This window comes from Alligator mississippiensis, chromosome 1, assembly GCF_030867095.1.
Source record: "Alligator mississippiensis isolate rAllMis1 chromosome 1, rAllMis1, whole genome shotgun sequence".
Taxonomy (NCBI): Eukaryota; Metazoa; Chordata; order Crocodylia; family Alligatoridae; genus Alligator; species Alligator mississippiensis.
This window is the reverse complement of record NC_081824.1, coordinates 172,058,866-172,078,264: the sequence shown is the minus strand read 5'-3', so window position 1 is coordinate 172,078,264 and position 19,399 is coordinate 172,058,866. Positions and strand designations below refer to the sequence as shown.

Below are 19,399 nucleotides of genomic sequence, written 5' to 3'. Positions count from 1 at the left end.
CCACAGATTTCTATCTTCAAATTTATATAAAATATAAATTTAGTGAGACCTCCATTGAATAAAGCCTAATGTGAAGCAACGAATGAAGGAAAACCAGGTCATGGGAGTTCAGATCTTCTTTGGAACATGGGCCAGTAAATATCAAATGAATCTAGGGTAAAAGAGCCAAATAGTAAGCACATATTAAATGGAAAATGTAACAGCCATGCAGTATGCTGGCCAGAAATGGGGTTTTTGAGGATTGCATCAAAATTTTAGAAGCCAGTTTAGCATGTCTCTCACCATGTTTGGAGGATGAGCACTGTTTCTTCCACTGAGGAGTAGAATATCATCTCCAAACAGAAATCTATTACTATACGAAGTTGCACTGATTAGTTTCCATTTATACCATATTCTTCATTTTATAATCCATCATATTTTATTGCAAAGCCTCTCAACACATGTTTATAAACCTACAGCTTCTTGCCACATCCCTGTGGGTTAAATGCTTTCATTTTAAAGATGAAGAATATGTGAGTTATTGAGAGGTTAGTTCACTTTATCTCCTGCCATTCATTGTCAGAATTATAACTGGGGACAGAGCCCAGGAGGCCTGGTAGAGTACACCAGCTACTGCTTTATACCCTGAAATGCACTGTTCAGTTCTGGAGGCTGACATGTAGAAGAAACCTGGTATTTTCGTGGTGAAAACATGATGAAGGCTGACTGGGATGATTCAGGGGTTATGGTACTCATATTTATTCTCCTCCTCCTCCCCCTTCTTTAACCAAAAGTAGTATTTCACATTGGGAAAACATCATTATTCACATTAGTGTGGGGAGTTTTAAAACACTGCAAAAGTGAGTAACTGGACAATTTGGACATATAATTTGTTCTATTTTTGCTCATTGTTCATCAAACACAAGAGGGGCGGGGGGTGTTAGGAACTAGTGACACTAAAGGGCAAGTACAGGAAAGGATGTCTAAAGATGGGTTTACGACTATGCGACTGCTACAAGTAGATGTCCACACCTCCTCAGAATACCTTGGATAAAATTAGTTTTGTGCGAAGAGATGAGATGAGGTTAATGTAAAAGAAGGAAGACAAAGACACTGGTCCAAAAGATTTCTCACGTTCTCCTATTGCTGCACAAAGTGAAAGCCTGAAGAGCAGAATAAATTAATTGTTTAAACCATCTGTACTTCTTCTCCTACATGTCCAAATGTCCTACCTGGCTGTTAATCCGCAGAAAATCTCCTTTGCTATTGTTCATTGTAATCTTGTCCAGCCACCTCTTCTAGAATGCCTGCAAAATCCCCAAATACAGTTAAGCCTTTTGAGTTTAATAGTGTCTTGTTCACAGAGTTTCTTCCTAGTTCTTAGCTTTAACTGTAGTATCACCGATTATGCTAGACCTTTTGCTTGCATTTAATCTTGTGCCAGGTGAGTCGCTGATAACTGGCTTCACCTGGGAAAATCTGCTGCTGTTGTGTAACAAAGCAATTTTTATGTGCACATCATATACGTCTGTCTTATCTGGGCAGATAAGTTTTAAGGCATTGACTTATCTTCAGATAACGCTGTTCTAGGTACAGCCATAACAATCTGGTTATAGAATTTTAGCAAGTTTTACCTGGACTTGGATATCATGGATTAACTAGAAAATCACTGCAGGTGTCTAAACAAAGTGACTATGGCCGTGCCTATATGTGGAGTTAATGCGAAGCAGTAAACTCCAGAGTTTATTGCTCCCAGGCATGCTGTTTGAACGTGCTCCTGTTTGAATGTGTGCCTAGGACTGCAGCGTGTTGAGGCAGGTCGGAGCAGCCCTGGCTGGCAGTGGGCCCAGGCGTCTGCCAGCCAGTCCAGAGCTGTTTCCCTTCAGCTCAGCATTCTGCAGAAGGGCTGGCTGAGGCACAAGGATGCTTTAGCATGGGGCTAGCCGGTAGGCAGCTCCTGCATTGAAACACCCTTGTGCCCCAGCCAGCTGGGTCAGCGTCTGTATGTGCATTGTTATGGAGTTTTTTACTCTGCAACAGGATAGTACTTGTATTTACAATACTACCCTGCTGCAGAGTAAATTAGTTTACTCCAGCCTAATAGAGGTGGACTTGTAGATGCCAAGATGTTTGCTGCACAGCTAATTAGTCTACTCCACAGTAAATGTCTCATAGATGTGCCCTGCCCCCACCCTCATCTTCTGTAGGGTCATGCATTATGTGTGGGGATTTGTTGTTGTTGTTTTATTCTCATCTACCCACCAGTAGTCTGAAGCTGGCAAACTGAGTGTCCATTTCCTTGTGAATATCATTCTTTTTAGCAACACTGTCAATTGGCTATTTATCACATGGCTGCTTAACAAAGATGCATCTTGTTTCTATGTATTAGACTAAAGCCATGTTCCTAACAGGTTGGTTTAAAAAGGAAAATATAAATCAGTAGCTTTCATATGTGATTATTTATATAGACCAGGTGAAAATCCTTATTTTTATGGCTAAAACCAGGCCTGAAACATTTTTGGTTTAATGGTTGCAACACGGTTCACTCCTGTTCACTTGGATAGGACTCAACAGGTCAAATACTTGTATTTTAACATAATCAAATGCCTTGGGTTTTGCTTATGTACTTATTAACTCTTTTGTTAAGCTCACTTCTTACTCTAGATCTGTATTATCTGCTCAAATGCTTTTCCTTCTCTTGTTCCTACTGTGATACCTTCTAAGTAGGTTGCAGGCATATATTTCCTCACATCCCCTTCTAATGGGACTGATCTCAAGGTGTTGTGTGGAGTAGCATCTTTTTTCAAATTTCCAGCTGTTGTATTGCCAGCAGGACTGACAGCAGTTGAGACAGGCTACAGCCTGTTGGCTTGAATAGGTTTGTGAGCCACATCCTAATGACCTGTTCTGAGAAGAGGTCAATAACCTGGTGATCAAGATGCACATAGACCTCTTATCATTACCATTACTGAATTGGTAATGCAATGATGAAAATTTGTTTTAATGTTAGTATAGGAAACGTTCCAACTTTCTTCCACATGCTTATTCTGAGCTTTTGTTTCAGAGCAAAACATAGGAGGATGGGAGAAAGATATAATGATGTATCCATAATATCTTGTTTTGAATCTCTTCTGCTTCCCACCCATGACATGCACACTTGTTTAAAGCTTATTCTGGTTTTGCAGTCATCCTTATTGTTATGGGAAGTCTGAGTGGCACAAGTCTAATGCTCTTTAAATGTTAGTATGCAGAACTTCCTTTGTAAACAGACTTCTGTGTAGGGGCAAAGGGGAGAATGTCATTAATTGGTACTTTTGACCTTTGACAAGTCCTTGGGGAGGCTAATCATTTAATAAGTAACATTAAAGATGTAATTGAAGGAAATCACCTGCTGTATTGCAGCAGTGTTTTATGCTGGAAGAGAACTAAGAAAGAGAACACTGCCCCTTTTTATTAGGTTGGAAAAACCTTTTGGCTTGTATTTTTGCTAATGTCATCAAAAGGTGCATTAGGTTTTTTTCCCCCTTTCTTGGATTCCCTTCCTGTAACCTCCATTTAATAGCTCCAGGCAACCTAGGGTGCATGTAGACATGCAGGGATGCTGCTCTGACACGCTGTAATTGCTGCATATCAGACCAGACTCGGTTCTAATCAAGTCTGCTGGAGTGTGCTAATTAGCACACTGGCAGCCTCTGTGTCTCATGTATTCAGCATCCCTGGACTTCAAAATGGCTGCGGGGGCACTTTAATGAAAGCACCTGCAGCGTCTCGTGTATTCAAAGTCCTGTGCTTCAAAATGGCAGCAGGGGCACTTTAGTTAAAGTTTGTCAAATGAGCTTTAGTTAGAGTGGCTTTCGGAGCCACTCTAATTAAAGCATTCCCCCCCGGAGCAGGTGTAAAGACGCCTCTAGTGACTAAACAAAAGTGAATAGCTGGATTGGTTGGTTGATTATTTACTTGCTACTGCTGTTCAGTAGCAAAACAAAGAAAAAAGTTGAATTTGGGCCAAACCAAAATGGAAACATTTCGAGATTTTCAACAAAAAATAATAATAATTTTGGATCAAACTAAAATAATTTTGTTTTGAAACAAAATGAAATATTTTATTTTCAAGTTAACATTTTTAAAAATAATTTTAGATCAGTATTTTAAATTAAAAATGACGTTTTGAAAATGTCAGAATGAATTGCTTTGGCATTTCCAAACTGGAACTTTATTTAAAGATTGAACCGCAGTGTTGGGCGCTTATTTTTCTACTCGACACTCCAGGGTGGAATGTGAGGAAGGAGGTGGTGGGGAGGAGGGTTTGCTTGGTACATTTAGTATTTATCACAAAAAAAAAAAAAAAAAATATTACCAATCTTTGCTAGGCTCCTATCTACTGTCATCACAGAAGTGGCAAAATTGACCATGTTGCTAACATACTGATTATTGGAATTAAAAAAGGTTATTAGTTACCAAACAAATTTCTTGCACATACAGCATCTTGCAGCTTAATGGTATCATGTCCATTTTTATTATCTACTTATGCCAAAAAGACTTAATTATTTCAATGTGGTCAAAAGTTACTTGGCATAGAAAACTGCTGTATGTGTATGTATGTGCTGTTGTTCAGTAGCCAAACAAAGAAAAAAGGGAAAAACGTTGAGTTTAAAATGTATATATTTTAATCTTGTTCTTCTACAACTGGAATGTATATGTTGTTAATGCTCTGGGGCTTCAGATCCACAAACAGGCTTATTATAGCGAAAAGGTACTGAAAATAATGAAAGTGGAGAAAGTCTGAAGCAAGACTGCAGCTCATAGATAACTGCGTTCCAGTAGGAATGAGAGGGAGGTGCAGCTTTGGCAGGGGAAATGCTATGAATCTGAATTTTTTAAGTGTTTATACAACAATGAGAAGAGCAGGCCCTTGGTCCCTAAGGACATTAACTGGATGGGTGTGAGGGGCAGCTGTGTTCTGCTCACTCCAGCTGCCTTCTCCCTCTGGAGCTGGGGCCCCCTCACACCTTCACAACACCACCGCTTGCACACTGCATGCTAACTGCTTTCACATACTGCTAAACAGAGCTCGTTAGTTCAAGTTGAAGGTGGAGTAACGTAGGATGAGATAATGGCCCAGTGACAGAGGAGACTGACATGTTACTGTGTATCTTAAGGTCAGTTGCCTTGTGAAGAATGAAACTAATCCAAGTGAGCTTGGGCGATAGGATGCAACTTGGAACCAAATGGTTGCAGTCTAACATGTAGTGTAATTTTAATGTGTGCCTTTTCCAAAGCATGGAAGATTTTTTGGCAGCCAATCAGGCCCCTGTATCTGTCAGCTGCCTTGGATGCTATTGACTATAAGGTTTGCTAGACACCTTTGCAGGAGCTGGAGTTGCTTTGGAATACCTCCATTTGTTTTCTTGTAAGAGATCAGAGACTCAGACGTATTTATTTATTTATTTATTTTTAATCTATGTGTGTGGGCTGCCTTTTCTCTGAAAGTGGGTTATTCACTTTAGACTAAATTCAGCTGCAAAATGCTACTTTTTCTTTGAAATATCTGTCTACATACAGTTTATTGGTTTGAATTCACAAATTCCTATCAAAATGAGACCTTTGTTTTTCTTGTCATCCTCCGTTCTCAACATGTTTGTGAGATTATCAAGAGTATCTGCGCTACAGCACACTCAGTATGTGGTATCTAAACTTAGTGCTACTTTCTCAGGGTGCAGACACATGACATGCTTACCCTGGGGTAATTTTGCTTTGAATAAAATTGTGCCTATATCTGGAGAGCCATACAACCAGCTCTCTGGGGATAATTGTCTGCAGCAGGTACTACTGCAATTCCTCACCAGTAGCTGGGATGTGAGCCAGCAACAACTTGGTTTGCAGGGCTGGTCCAAGGGTAATTGGCACTCTAGGCGAACTGTGTACCTCGGTGTCCCTGCCACTGTGTACCGCAGCACCCAAAAGGTAGGAGTTGCGATTCTAGTGATCTTTCCTCTGAGATCTTTTCAGAGGTCTTTCTCCCCTTGCTGAACCAAAGGTCTTAGACCAAGGTGGAGCCATAGCCAGCCAGGGCTGTTAGTTAGAATGATGTTCCTGTTGTTCTGTTCTGCATATAATTTTGGCGCCCCCCAAATTTTGGCACCCTAGGTGACTGCCTAGTTTGCCTAATGGTTGGACTGGCCCTGCTGATTTGCAGTGATAGAAAGGGCTACATTGGGATGAAATTTATTAGAGCTTCAGACACCAATGTAAAGTTTTACTCCTCACTTTCCAAAGGGTAACTCTTTCCCAGAGGGAACTGATTTACACCATTGTAAGACTGTTCATTGTCTGTTTACTTCAGGGCAAAAGTAAAGCAAAGTCAAATTATTCCAGAGTATACAAGCCATGTGTCAACACATTCAGTTTAGCCTAGACTTCTAGAAGTACCTTAAGAACAACTAAGAAATCTGAAACTGCACCCTAGGATTGCTTCGAGGACTAAACGAAACAATTACAGATTTTGAGAGTGAAATCACTAGCAAGCTCTTTCTTGTTACTTGAGGGAGGTCCAAGTCTGTCAGAATGAGAGTTAAATGTATTATTTTTAAAACTTTCTGTAAACTTGTATAGGGACTTTCTGTGGTCATCAGATTTGTATCACACTAGTGCAGCCTCCTATGATCCAGTTTGAAAAGCCCAAGTCTCTACTCAGATGTTTCCTAAGATTAGCTAGACAATATATAAGGTTTGCTCACAACTTTTCCCTCTAGACCCAAGTGAATATCAAAGCTTTTAATTTGCATGTTCTATGGGAGCACAAATAATTGATGCTATCCACCAGACAATAGTATAAACGAACACAGGGCATTCATATTGGCTCAGCTAGTACAAGGGTTTTGAGAGAGAAGGGTGAGTGAGAGACAGGCCTAATGCAGGGAGTGCCACCAGATTCCTTATAGTGTTAAGTTTCATGGGAAAGTTAAGCAAAACAGAAGTGCAGTATCATGCTGGCTTGTAAGGTACCTAGCTTTGCCAGGGACAACAGGTGAACTAGCACTAATGTGTATTATTTTGTGTTTCTATTTGCATAGCTTTGCTAAAGGATTCCCTTTGGTCTTTCTCATGCCTTGGTTGTGCCAGGACTTACCAAGAGTTTCAAACATTGTTACAAATATAGTTGTAATACAGCAGGTGCCCCTGTGCAATACTAACTCTGTATTCAGGAACTGTGCTGCAGAGTAGCTGAATGCTACTTGGCTAAAATAATTCTGGGAGGTAGATCATGATTTGCTCTGGTACCTTTGTATGTCTAGCCATAGTTTTCTTCCCAGGTAAACCTCACATTTAAACCCCTAAGTAAACCCTCATATTCTGCAACAGCTTTGCAATCTATTTCTGGCATTTAGCAAATGTTCACTGGGCAAGACAATTTACATTAGGTAGGTTTTCAACTTTTTAGCAAGGGTGCCAAAGCAGTATTTGTGCTTCATAGAATAAACTTACACAACTATTTTGTGCTGTTGAACTATGGGAAGACACTAATGGGCATTTCTTTCTGCTTCAAGTTACGTGCTGGACATTATCTCTAACCAATGCTATGTATTGTTATTTGTAGGTAGTATCAAATGCTGCTGGGCAAGGAGTTACCATTACGGGCAACAACACATTCAACAACTGGAATTGGCCCAATGCCGTGATCTTTGCTGCTACTGTAATCACGACAATTGGTGGGTATTTATCATGTGAGTTCTCTTGGCTGCAGAACTTCTTACAATTCAGTGGCCTCTTGCTCTTTCATTCATGTATCTGGCTATCCATTGAAGAAAAATATACTTCCTAATAACCATGGGAAGTATAAACAAGTGAGCAAGCAACCTTAGAACATATGTTTTCATGAGGCATGTGTATGAGGCAGTTATGGTTCATCAACACTCAAATCCTTGAAGTATGTAATAAAAATGTTTTCCTTGCTGAGTAATTACATATCCAGCGGCTTGATGAAGTGGGACTGATACAATCCCAGTTCCAATCACAGTTTATATTTGAATGCCTGTTTGGTATAAACCTGGCATCAAGTGCTGCTTATAACTTAAAGGAATATTCACTGGGACTCAAAGTACAGGTCTTCTACTATCCCAAACAGAGTATTGATAGATTCAATCTCATAGGTTCTCTGAAACCTTTTTGTTTTATCATCTCTTTCTCCATTTTTTTTAGGGGAAAGGGCAAAAGGTATGAGATGGTCTAAAATTCACCACTGATCTATGCAGCTAGAACCCGACCAAAAGGTTTTTGCTCTTTTCCAATACGCCGTACCTTGGAAAATCAGCTTCTCTCCCAATGCAAAACCCTGCCTTTGCTATTACAGAAGGCCTTCACTGATATATCTGTAGGACCCTGCGAGATTCAGAAAAAGATCAGGGTTATGGGTTGGTTGTTGTTTGTTCTGAAAAAAGAACATCCATGGTGTTGGAAAACACAAACTGACCAGAGGAGGTGACCAAGATAGAAACCTTACTGCTAAACCAAATACAGCAACATGTTCCCCCTGTTAATATTATTAAAAAAACCCTTGAAGAAATCTGACTTTATTTTTGCTTGACTTCCAGCAAGAAAAGGTCAGGAAAGCAAACATGGTTTAAACAAATTTCAAGCAGAGGATTAGAAAATAAGCTAGTTGTCTTTCCTGGGTCTGTGCTCAGAATACCTATGGTTGCTTGTTGAGTTCTGTTACTATCAAAGATTTAAAGCCCTGATCAAGGCAACTTGCACAGTTGTGACCTATTCTCCTCCAGTTGGGTGTCTGATTGCCTCTTTCTGCAGAGATGCTGGGGTATAACATTCATGCCCAGAATGGAGATCTCACAAGGGGTGCAAATTTCTTAGCAGTGGCACTTTTGATTTGCAACTTGATTTTTTTTGTCTTTATGGCAGGAGATGCGGGGGAGGGATTACAGAGGTTGCATTTGAATCAGTTTATAAGATTCAGACTTCTAGCAGTATTTTACCAAAAGGGGAAAAAAACACTTTAGATGCTTCAAGGTGAGGGTTTTTTTAATCTCTGGTTTATCTGATGAGGAGAGAGCTCTCAGAACTTGTAGATAAACCAGGAGGCAACTAAAATGCAGCCCTCCATTCCCAGCCTCCACTTAAATATAATACGTTACTTAAAAGAAGGCTTCTAAGTATTTCAGGCCATCAGCATTGGGCAGGAAAGGACTGCAGCTTTTGAGTTGTGGATATTTGGTACAGCAAAGGCTCGGACAATGGCTTGTCATCTGTGTATAGACAAACTTGTACTGCTATATGCTTAGCACAAGCCCATAGCTCGTGTGAGCTAAATTATATCTTCTTATCTCTTTTTCAGGATATGGAAACGTTTCTCCAAAGACACCCTCTGGGCGTCTCTTCTGCATATTTTACGGTCTCTTTGGGGTTCCCCTCTGCTTGACATGGATCAGTGCTTTGGGGAAGTTCTTTGGTGGGCGTGCCAAGAGGCTGGGCCAGTTCTTGACCAAGAGAGGAGTAAGCCTGGTATGTTTCTTCTCTGGCCAAGTGTTCAGTATGTGACTTAACCTAGTTCTTTGCATGCCCACTTACCTGGATAGTACATTTGGACATATCAAGGGGCAAATTCTGTAGTGATACTACACAATTTGACCTGGAGCAGAACTGGACTCTGTAAGCTGTCATAGACTAATCATAGAGAAGTAGGGCTGGAAAGGACCCTTAGAGGCCATCCAATCCAATGCAAGGCAGGACTATCCCTGTCCAAACCACCCTATGCAGTCCATAATCTAAACTTTTCATAAGACTGCCATAAACCCTGAGACAACACAAGACATAACATCCTGACTTGCCACAGGTAAAGCAGAGGAACCATGGCAGCCAGTGTCCTGCTTCTATAAAAGGTCATTAATATATGCTAGGGATATTTCAAGTAAAGGGCCACACCCCCTGCTATAGAAGAAGGCAACAAAATGCACAGTCCATACCTATCTGACCATGGGGTAAAATTCCTTCCTGATGTCAGATATGGCAATCGGTCTGACCCTGAGCAGAGGAGCAAGACCCTCCAGCTAGGAACCTCTGGCTTTAAGTCCCAGCAGGAGCATTGGCACACCCCAGCCAAAATCCCCAGCCTTGGCTGAAGCCAACAACAAATGACTCTGAGGGAAGCTTAAAGGCACCCTGACACATGTAGCAGAAGGGTGGGTTGCGGGGCACTCAGCACAGCTGCAACACATGAGGAATACCCATAGTAGAACACAGGCATAGCTGTGCCTAAACTATCCTTGACCAGTGGCTGTCCAACCTCTTCTTGAACACTTCCAGTGACGGCCAGTCCACAGTTTCCCTAAGCAACCAGTTCTACTGCCTAAGATCGTTTGCCTCAGTTTGTACAGCACCTTGCACAGTAGGTCATGACTGGGGCTTCTGGGTGATCCTGTACTCTTAGTTCTCAGTATAGAGACACCCTGCACAACAAAACCTGGGGTATTTTTAGATGCGCTTTTGGCATAGCACTGGATGCTTTAATTAGCAAGCCGCACTAATCAAAAGTACCCATGCATTGCGTGTATCAGCATCACCGTGTGTCCCCACACTGCTTTAAACTATAGTTCATTGGACATGTTTTATTTCAGAGCACACACCTGCCATTTTGTTAGCGCAGAGACGCACAGCGTCATGTCAATTTCCATGCTCCAGCAGACTCAATTAATGAGTCTGCTCTGATGTGCTGGATTGCCAGCTCTTCAGAGCAGGCTCCCCATGTGTGTAGGAGCCCCTGTATAGCAGCGTGACTTAATGCAGTAAAACAAAGATCGTACTGTGTACTACTCAGGGTAAAATAGAAATATGCAGACACACGACCAATTAGTAAAGGGTTTTGTGTTGGGGGGAGAGGGGATTAAAATGACCTCTGCACAAGTTCTGGCTCTCTGCACCTGTATGAAGTTTGCCTCTAGAGAACTAACAAGCGTTGTAGATTACAGAATTGCTGTTCTCTTGAGGGCTGCCGTCTAAACCAGTGCAACTTGAGTGGCTTGAGTAGTCCCCTGAAAACAGATGGAACTGATGTCCATGAGTTCAGAATATGGCATGCTTTCTTCTAAGTGCCCTGGCTGCCCCTCTCTCTCCTCTCCAAAACCCTTTAACGCACCTTCCCGTCAGCCTCATGGCGCTCCCTCATTGATTGTTGCTAGCCTGGCTCTTTTTCTGGTTTCCATGCCCTTGCTTCCAGTGTTCTTTTACAGCATCCTTTTTTTTTTTTTTTTTTTTTTTTTTTTGCTACCAAAGCTACTCCAACAGCTATTGCTTATGACTGGATCACCCTGGACAGAAGTGGTGATATGCTCACAGACTGCAGTGATTTCTAGCTATTCAGGCATCAGTGCTTTTACCAAACCTGTGTACTTCACTAACTTACTGCTGCTACTGTAAGGAATTCCTCTACCTTTTGGAGTATGCATGCATGCAAAAAGTACTTGAGGAAATGACCTGAAAGCGCTGTTTTTGAGGTGTCTGAATGATGTGATTTAGTTTCCATTCATTCATTTACTATTTTTAGTCCCCTTTAGCCATGGTTGCTAAAGTCTTACTGCAAAAGTATGAATTGACTAATATTGCTGACATTGGACACACAACAAAGTGCACTGGTTGAAAGAAAATGTGACTTCTCTCTAAAAAGCTTTTTTGTTGTTTTGTTTTGTTTTTTTACTACTTCCCAGAGGCAAGCACAAATCACGTGCACAGTTATTTTCATTATGTGGGGAGTTCTCATTCACCTGGTTATTCCTCCCTTTGTCTTCATGGTGACAGAAGGCTGGGACTACATTGAAGGTCTCTATTTCTCGTTCATCACTATCACCACCATAGGATTTGGAGACTTTGTTGCTGGTCAGTAATAACTTACTCTCATGTTGTTCAATGTATGTGTCACATGTGCTGTCACTTCCCTGAGATATAAGATTTCCAGAGCCTTCTGCTTTACTGAATATTTCCATGGTGGTCAACCTAATGATTCTCAGCATTCCCTAATGGTTAATGCTGCTTCAAGGAGCTCACCCTGCAGCTTCTTTAAATGGTACTTCAGGCCAGATTCAATAAAGAGTTAGGCACAGCAACATCTAATCTTTAGTATGTGGCTCCTGAATGGAATCTAATGCTTGTGTTGTGAGGGCAGCCCACTGTATGTGCCTAGGGAGAGTTAGGCACCTCTATCGTAGCACCATGCTAAGCAGGGAGCTACCTAAAGTTTGCTGTTCACTGCCTAGGTCTATACAATAGGGAAATGCTGAGGACAGGAAAGGGAAGGTGTCTCAATCCCATCTTTCTTTTGCCAGGATTTATATGTCTGTCTGTAGCCCTGAGTAAGGTGCCTGCATCTTTTCATTTAAAAAAAAAAAAAAAAAAAAAAGAAGAAAACGGTGCTCACTCTTTTTATTTAGACAATTCTGGGAAGAAGCACGGTGCCCACCTCTTGTGCACTAGTCAGGTGGTCAGAGCATTTGCCCAGGATTTGGGAAATCTGAAGCTTTTACTTCCTTCAGCCTGGGAGGGGTCATGCCTGCCTACCTATCCCACATCCCAAGAGAGTTCTCTACCTGTCACACTATATGGGCTTGGAAGAGTTCTGGTTTCCACCCCTGCTCTAAGCACTGCTTATGTATTTTATCCTTTGACTACTTAATGTAAAACTGGAGTTGGGGTAGAAAGTGCTTCTTTCCTGCCCAAGCTTGCACTGGTCTCAGCAACCAGTTGATTTTGAGCAACTCACCCTGAGAAACTGACAATGTGGGGTGAGTGACTGAAAATCTCGTGGCTAAAAACACAACAAATAAGTTCTACATTAGTTGGAGTCCTTCATTTTTGGGTGACTTTGAGAGTACTGCTGCTCTTATGATTGTCAGCCGTAGCTCTAATTTTGAATAATGAACACCTCTTTATACATCTTGTTTAAGGCAAACAAGCTTCCAACCAGGCTAGGTAAACAGGGTCCCCATTTTTCAGATGTGAGAAATTCAGACGTACTAATGTTGAAGACTCAGTTTTTAAAGCAACTTCTAATCTTGGGCACCACCTACAGACACCTCGGCTCTGGTTTGGCAAGCTGTATTTCTCCCGTGAAAATAGTAAATGCTGATAGTTCCAACTGACTTCAAACTAAATTCAGTTACGAGTGACTGCCACCTCTGACTATTGGTTCCTGTGTGTCTAGAGCCCAAAATTACAGAGCACTTTGAAAAACTTGGACATGACTTGCCATAGTTGCTCAGGAGAATTTGAAACAACCCACATCTTGGCTCTTAACATTGTTTTAACAACTAAACTGTCCTTTCATTCTGATCCATTTAAAAAAAAAAAAAAGTTTGGGGTTTTATTTGCAAGAGACTTCTTTTAAGGTTAGTCCCTTTCTAGGACAAACTTTTTCAAACACTTTCTACTCTGATCCTGTTTTTAAAGGCAGATGTAAAAACTGTGTCCTGAAAAACCTTCAAGGTTTTTTCACTCAGGTTCATGAAGGTTATGCCTGGTTGAATACTTTCCTAAAACTATATACAGTCACAACATGATAGTCCTGTTTTGAATTATTTGCAGGTGTAAACCCAGAAGCAAACTACCATGCCCTTTACCGATACTTTGTGGAGTTATGGATCTACCTGGGCCTAGCGTGGCTTTCTCTATTTGTCAATTGGAAAGTCAGCATGTTTGTGGAAGTCCACAAAGCAATCAAGAAACGGAGGAAAAAAAGGAAAGAGTCATTTGAAAATCACCCTCAGTCTAAAAAAGCCCTTCAAATGGGCACCTCCAAGGATGTGAACATTTTCAGCTTCCTTTCCAAGAAGGAAGAGACCTATAATGATCTCATCAAGCAGATTGGGAAGAAGGCCCTGAAGTCAAACAGTGATAATAACATCATTAAAACAGACCATTCCAAACCAAATATGCAGATTGCCAATAAAGATATCCAGGTGACGTACACAAAGAGCAACTCATTCAATTATGATGAGGTTTCCTTAAAACTCAAAAATAGTCGCATTGCGAGGCACCTAAATGACAAACAGACAGACAGCCCACTGGACTGCAACATGTTTGTAAACCAGCTGGACCGAATCAGTGAGGAAGAAGGGGAAGCGTGGGACTCCAGGGATTGTCGTCCCCTAATCTTTGAGAACGCCAATATAACTTTTGTAAATGAAGATGATGATGAAGAGCAAGATCTTTCAGATGATGAGGAAACTTCCAAATCCTCCATGGATGACAATCTTGTAGAGGAGCCTGAGACTCCCAAAACCCTGATGAAGTTTTCATCTTCAGATGAATCCACATTTACCAGTAATGAGCTGGAAACTTCTGTGCCTTATGAACAACTGATGAACGAGTATAACACAGTAAACAATGGAAAAGCTACAACGTGAAGCAGCACTCATGCTGACCAATGGTTGTCTGATGTTGGTTAATAGATGGGAGCAAGGAGGAAGGCAAATTTGTTGCTTAAAACCTCCTGTCTCTCTCTCTTTTTTTAAAAACAAACTAAAACTCCAGTGTTTTAATGTTACCTACAGGGTTTTTTGTTTGAGAAACCATCCATTCAATTTTGCTTTATGTGGTGTTTATTGTTTGTTTGGGTTTTTTTTAAAGCAAGTTTTAACAGAATGACAGTTTAAGGGTTTGAGAAGGCTAGAAGGAAGTGCGGGGGAAAAGACTAGTTATTACACTGGATCTATTTTGTGCTTTTCCTGAGGGAATTAGTTTGGGGGTGAAACTACAATTGCAGACAAACTAGTTTGGGCATCTGTAACATGTTTGATTACTGTACTAGATTTTCACCTCTGGAAACATGGATTCAAGTCCTGCTTGGACCACACGTGAAAAGTCGTATCGTAGTTGAGACTCCCGATTGTGCCATATTCTGTCTCTCTTCTCCAAGAGAAGGAAAAGCAGGATGTACCAAAGGTGAGAGTAGAGGTGCATTGGCAGAGCTGAATAAGGAAGCTTCCACAGCATCAGATTATGCTAGTGCTAGCAAAAATGAAGAGCACTAACTTCTTGAACAAATCCATTTAAAAGCCCAAAGGAACTGGTTTAGAGAGCCTTTAATGAACAAGGACCTACCCTAGAATGAAAATCCTTCTTGGGCATGAAAAGTATGTGTGAATGAAGTTCAGGGTCTAGCAGCCTGATTGTGTGCAAGAAAGTAGTGAGGAGGGTGTGGAGGGGACACCACCCTGATCAAAGTAAAGAAGAGCACAACCGCCATTTGACAAGCTTTGTGGGTGGAACATGTCCTTCTCCTGCCCATATTCTAGAGGAAATGCTTGAATAAACTTTATATGATGCATCTGTACAGGTGAAGTTTTTTAGTGATACTGTTCTTTGAGCAAAACCATCTTTTGAGTAGAGGATACCCCCTGAGTGTTGTAGTGCCTCTTGGAAGGACTTAAAGAGCTGCTGCAGACCTTATATACAGTGTGTTCAATATCGCTGCAAAATCTTTTGCTGTTTCTTGCCAACTTGGTACTTCAGATTAGACTTGAACCTGAGCATTTGTTTTGTACCAGTAGTTGCTTATACTTCTGCATATTGCATCCTTAAGAGGACATTCTATATGGTTATTTTACCCCAAATAGCTGGGTAATGCTAAATCTTTGGTACCATTTTCAGAAGTGCTACAGTGATTTAGGCTCCAAGTATCTTTTTCAAAACTGACTTGAGAAGCATAACTTGCTTTTAAAAAGAGACTTGGACCCCTAAGTCACTGTAGCAGTTCTGAAGATGTTATGTCTCGGCTCCAGTTAGGGATTCTTGCTATGGGGTGCCAGGCCTGCTTTTTTTTTTAAAAAAAATGAACACCATACATTTTGAGTAAAGAAAATGGTGGTATATGGTTTTATATTTCTCTCTCTTTTTTAAAGAGCTCTACACATGAAATGTGCCAAATCCTTTCAGATGAAGCTCTTGATTTATGTTGGCAAGAGGTATGGATTTCAGTGGTCCAACATATTTTTAGAACAGACAATTGCTGGGATTTTAAACTTTTTAATATTATTAGGCAAGTTTATGTTTTGTTTTACAGTATTTAAGTCATGTCAACATGCCTTAAACTTTCAGCAGTCCAGTGAACAGTTGAAACTAAACTCTAGCATTTGAGAGGGTGGAAAATATGGCTCTCTTTCTAACTTTGAGAGGTTGTGTAAAATTTTTGTAATACTAACTTTGAATGACTAAGCATACTAATAACAGTAAATATTAGCTGCTGCTCAAATCACTAGTTTCTCCTTCGATACAAGGAGAACTTGTGGAAACCTGGCACTCCAGTTGGATATCTTGTTGACGAGAGTTCTGAAGTCACCTACTGTGAAACAAGGAATGACAGTGTTCATTTCTGTTCAAAAGCTTGTACTATTTGCAGGAGCTTCTATACACTAATGTTAACTAAGGGCAAGATCCTGCCCCATTACACTGGTCGGAAATGTAAAGTGTGTTTCATTGGTTTTAGTAGTTACTCCACCCTTACATTTGCATGGCTGAGGAGAAAAAGCAAATCCAACGTGTAATTGCAAAATATTGCTGCTGTTTGGAACCTTGATGGAAGGACATAATCAGTTTTTTTGCAACTGACAGGAATGAGCACATTTGTCTGAGCAACATTTGGTTCGTTCTAACAGACTTTCTTTTCATAGCCTTTTATTGTGATGCCAAGCCCCCCAGGTGTACCTCCTTGTATTAAGGGTTCTGAATGATGACTGTGCCTTGGTGCCACTAGTACTGTAAAAAAAAATAAAAAACAAGAAAAAAGAAATAGTAGACAGTATGCAATTTATAGAAGGTGTAACCCCCTAGTGTAGCAGGTCAGCCTTCTCATTAAGGAAAATGCACATCCTTCAAACAGAGCACTCCATAAAGCATTTCTTGCTCTTCAACTAGTCTTCCATTGTAAATTACAATGATTAAGGCTATAGAGACAGTTAATTCCAGGTAGAGTTGGAAAACAAAGATTAAAAACGCAATATCAAGCGTGTTGTATGTTATATTAAGTAAAAGAAGAGGGATAACCAAATGTGGCCTCCTGCATTGGAGGGTTGAACATGTGAAGTAAGCCAGGGTGTCCATTTTACAACACATCGGCTGCTACATGGTAACCATTGGCTTGGACTGCTCATATTGAGATTTTGCACATTGGAATCTGTATGTTCTCCATATCAAACAGCACCCGTGTATTTAAAGATGTGGATAGGCCTGATCTATTCTGTGTTTCTAAGTTTAAATGCAGAACAGGGTCACTGCCAAACTGCCAGTGCTGTCATCTTAGAATATCAAGTCTACATGACGCATGTCATGGGCTTTCAGGTACCAATCAGTTTTTCAAGAACTATGCAGAATTCCTGGGTTTGAGTTTTTTAAAACATAATTACACTTCACAGTTTTTCTCCCCAGCAGCCAACCATGTGCCTTGCTCTAACTCTAATGCTGGGCAAAATTTACCAGTCTGCAAAGAGCCAGCACAAGAAATGTTGTTGTTAAATCCAACATGCATCCAACATTTAAGCGGGACTAAATTGGTTTATACCCCTTCTGCAAAAGGGTGGTTTGTCCACTGTCCTTTTAAATGATGGTGCCAGACAGACCTTTGTCTACAAGTCTTCCATCCTGTTTAGGAAAAACAGCAGGCTAGAGGCTTAAATTAGCATTATCTGTTTGCCTTTTTGATTTCCAAGTAGTGAACTAGAAGAGTGTCTACCCTACATTTTGGCCTATCGGTTTCAAAAGTGCCTTGGGCCACTTTGAATTCCCAGATGCTGTTTGGTAAGATCTTTATAATGTGAAGTAGTTCAAGGAAATTACGTTCATGATTTTGGAGAACCATTTTTTTAGCCATCTGGTAAATATTTTTTGCTGAGGTAATTAACTGTCTAGCTGTGTTTGGTTAAATAAGTGCATTTCTATAGATGGGATTGTATAGTCATTTACTAATAAAAATCTGCAAGACTCATGGCAGACACTTGTATAAATTTGGAGAGAGGAGGGGGCAGGAATCCTTCTAGTGGACTGCTGGTACAGACCTATTTCTCGTTAACTTTGGGGCATTAATCAGAGTGAGGGTCCCTTCCCTTCTCGTGCCCAATTTCCATTGACCAATTCTGCCACAACGAGCCAATGAGATGTAAAAGGCATTGACAATTCCTAAAGGTCTCTTTATGTTCTGTTGGTGAATCTTGTTCCTACAGTCAGTAAGGTGCCCTCCTCTTTCTTAGCACCCTGCCAATTTTGTGTGTCACTTATTGCTTTTTCTTTTGTCATTCAAATCTGTTTTAGTGTGACCAAATGAACATCAATGGTGGTCTTGTGTCTTGTGGTATAGAGTCTAATGAATCTGAGATATGGGTACGAAACCACTGAATAATATACAAATAGCCTTGGTTTATTTTATTTTTACTTTTTCCTGTGATCGTGATTTATGTGAATCTGTTGCTGGCAACAGATGTCATGATATTACCACCATTCCTTAGTGATATACAACATTTTGTCACCCTGGATAAGTTCTGATTTTTTATTTATTTTTTTTTTTTTTTCCCCCTCATTTGGTTTTCATGGTATAGGTAAAATTATACCAACATTCACAATAACATGAGACCAAAAAGCAATACTAAGCCTCTGGACCTTAACGGAAGCCTAAGAATCCCATTTTATCTCTAATCTTCATGCTTTCTAGGCTTCATTCTAATTGTGACACTTAACTTTTTTTTTTTTTTTTTTAAAGTAGAGTCTCTGCTTTCCATGCAGCTTTTAGTGTTTGTACAGTCTCGGCTGTTTCATCTCTGTCACTCCATTGCATGAAGAGATAGTCTGTTCTTTGTTCGCTGATTGTCACTGGAACCACACTGTATGTAAATATTGGATAAGTCTTTGTAAAAATGTAATTTATTTTAATATTTTGCAATAAAATGTTAATTGTACAAGTTTATCTGTATTCATCACTGCAGAGGAAAGAATTGAGAAACTAAGCCTTATTTCCACACTGCCATGCACCTACATTGCTCTTTACAGACAGAGCTGGTCTTGTTCCAAAGAGCTTGAAGCTAAAGGCCTGATGTAGAAAGTTGTTTTGTGCAGATGCCTGCACCCATGTGAAGCCCCAGTGACATTAGATGAACAAGATCTGGTAGGTACAGCATAGCAAAGTATTACAGAAAAGGGACTATGGTTAAGTCCTGCAGGAAGAGTTAAATTAGGAGATGATGCTGTTAAGTGTATGCAAAGTTTTGTATTCAAACGTCTTTTCCTTGTGGGGAAGGAGGGAAGGTAACTTTTTGGGTTTTTTTTTTTAAATATATTAGACTGGAGTATTTAAGTGAAGGTTAGGATTAGCAGGCTAACTAGAAAATCTCAAGATGGGATGCTTTTGACTGCTTTCTGAATGCCCCATTCTGTA

General features: G+C 40.5%; 1 protein-coding gene across 2 annotated transcripts in view; it reads left to right on the top strand.

Moving 5' to 3' along the window:
- Positions 1-18,926, top strand: part of KCNK5 (potassium two pore domain channel subfamily K member 5) — a 52,660-nt gene extending 33,734 nt beyond the window's left edge. For both annotated transcript variants that reach the window (XM_019483060.2, XM_006275989.4), the window contains 4 exons: positions 7,577-7,688; positions 9,329-9,495; positions 11,694-11,862; positions 13,564-18,926. In XM_019483060.2, coding sequence (XP_019338605.1) covers positions 7,577-7,688; positions 9,329-9,495; positions 11,694-11,862; positions 13,564-14,384 — 1,269 coding nt within the window. In that variant the 3' untranslated portion in view covers positions 14,385-18,926. The remainder of the gene's footprint in view (positions 1-7,576; positions 7,689-9,328; positions 9,496-11,693; positions 11,863-13,563) is intronic.
- Positions 18,927-19,399: the final 473 nt, after the last annotated feature.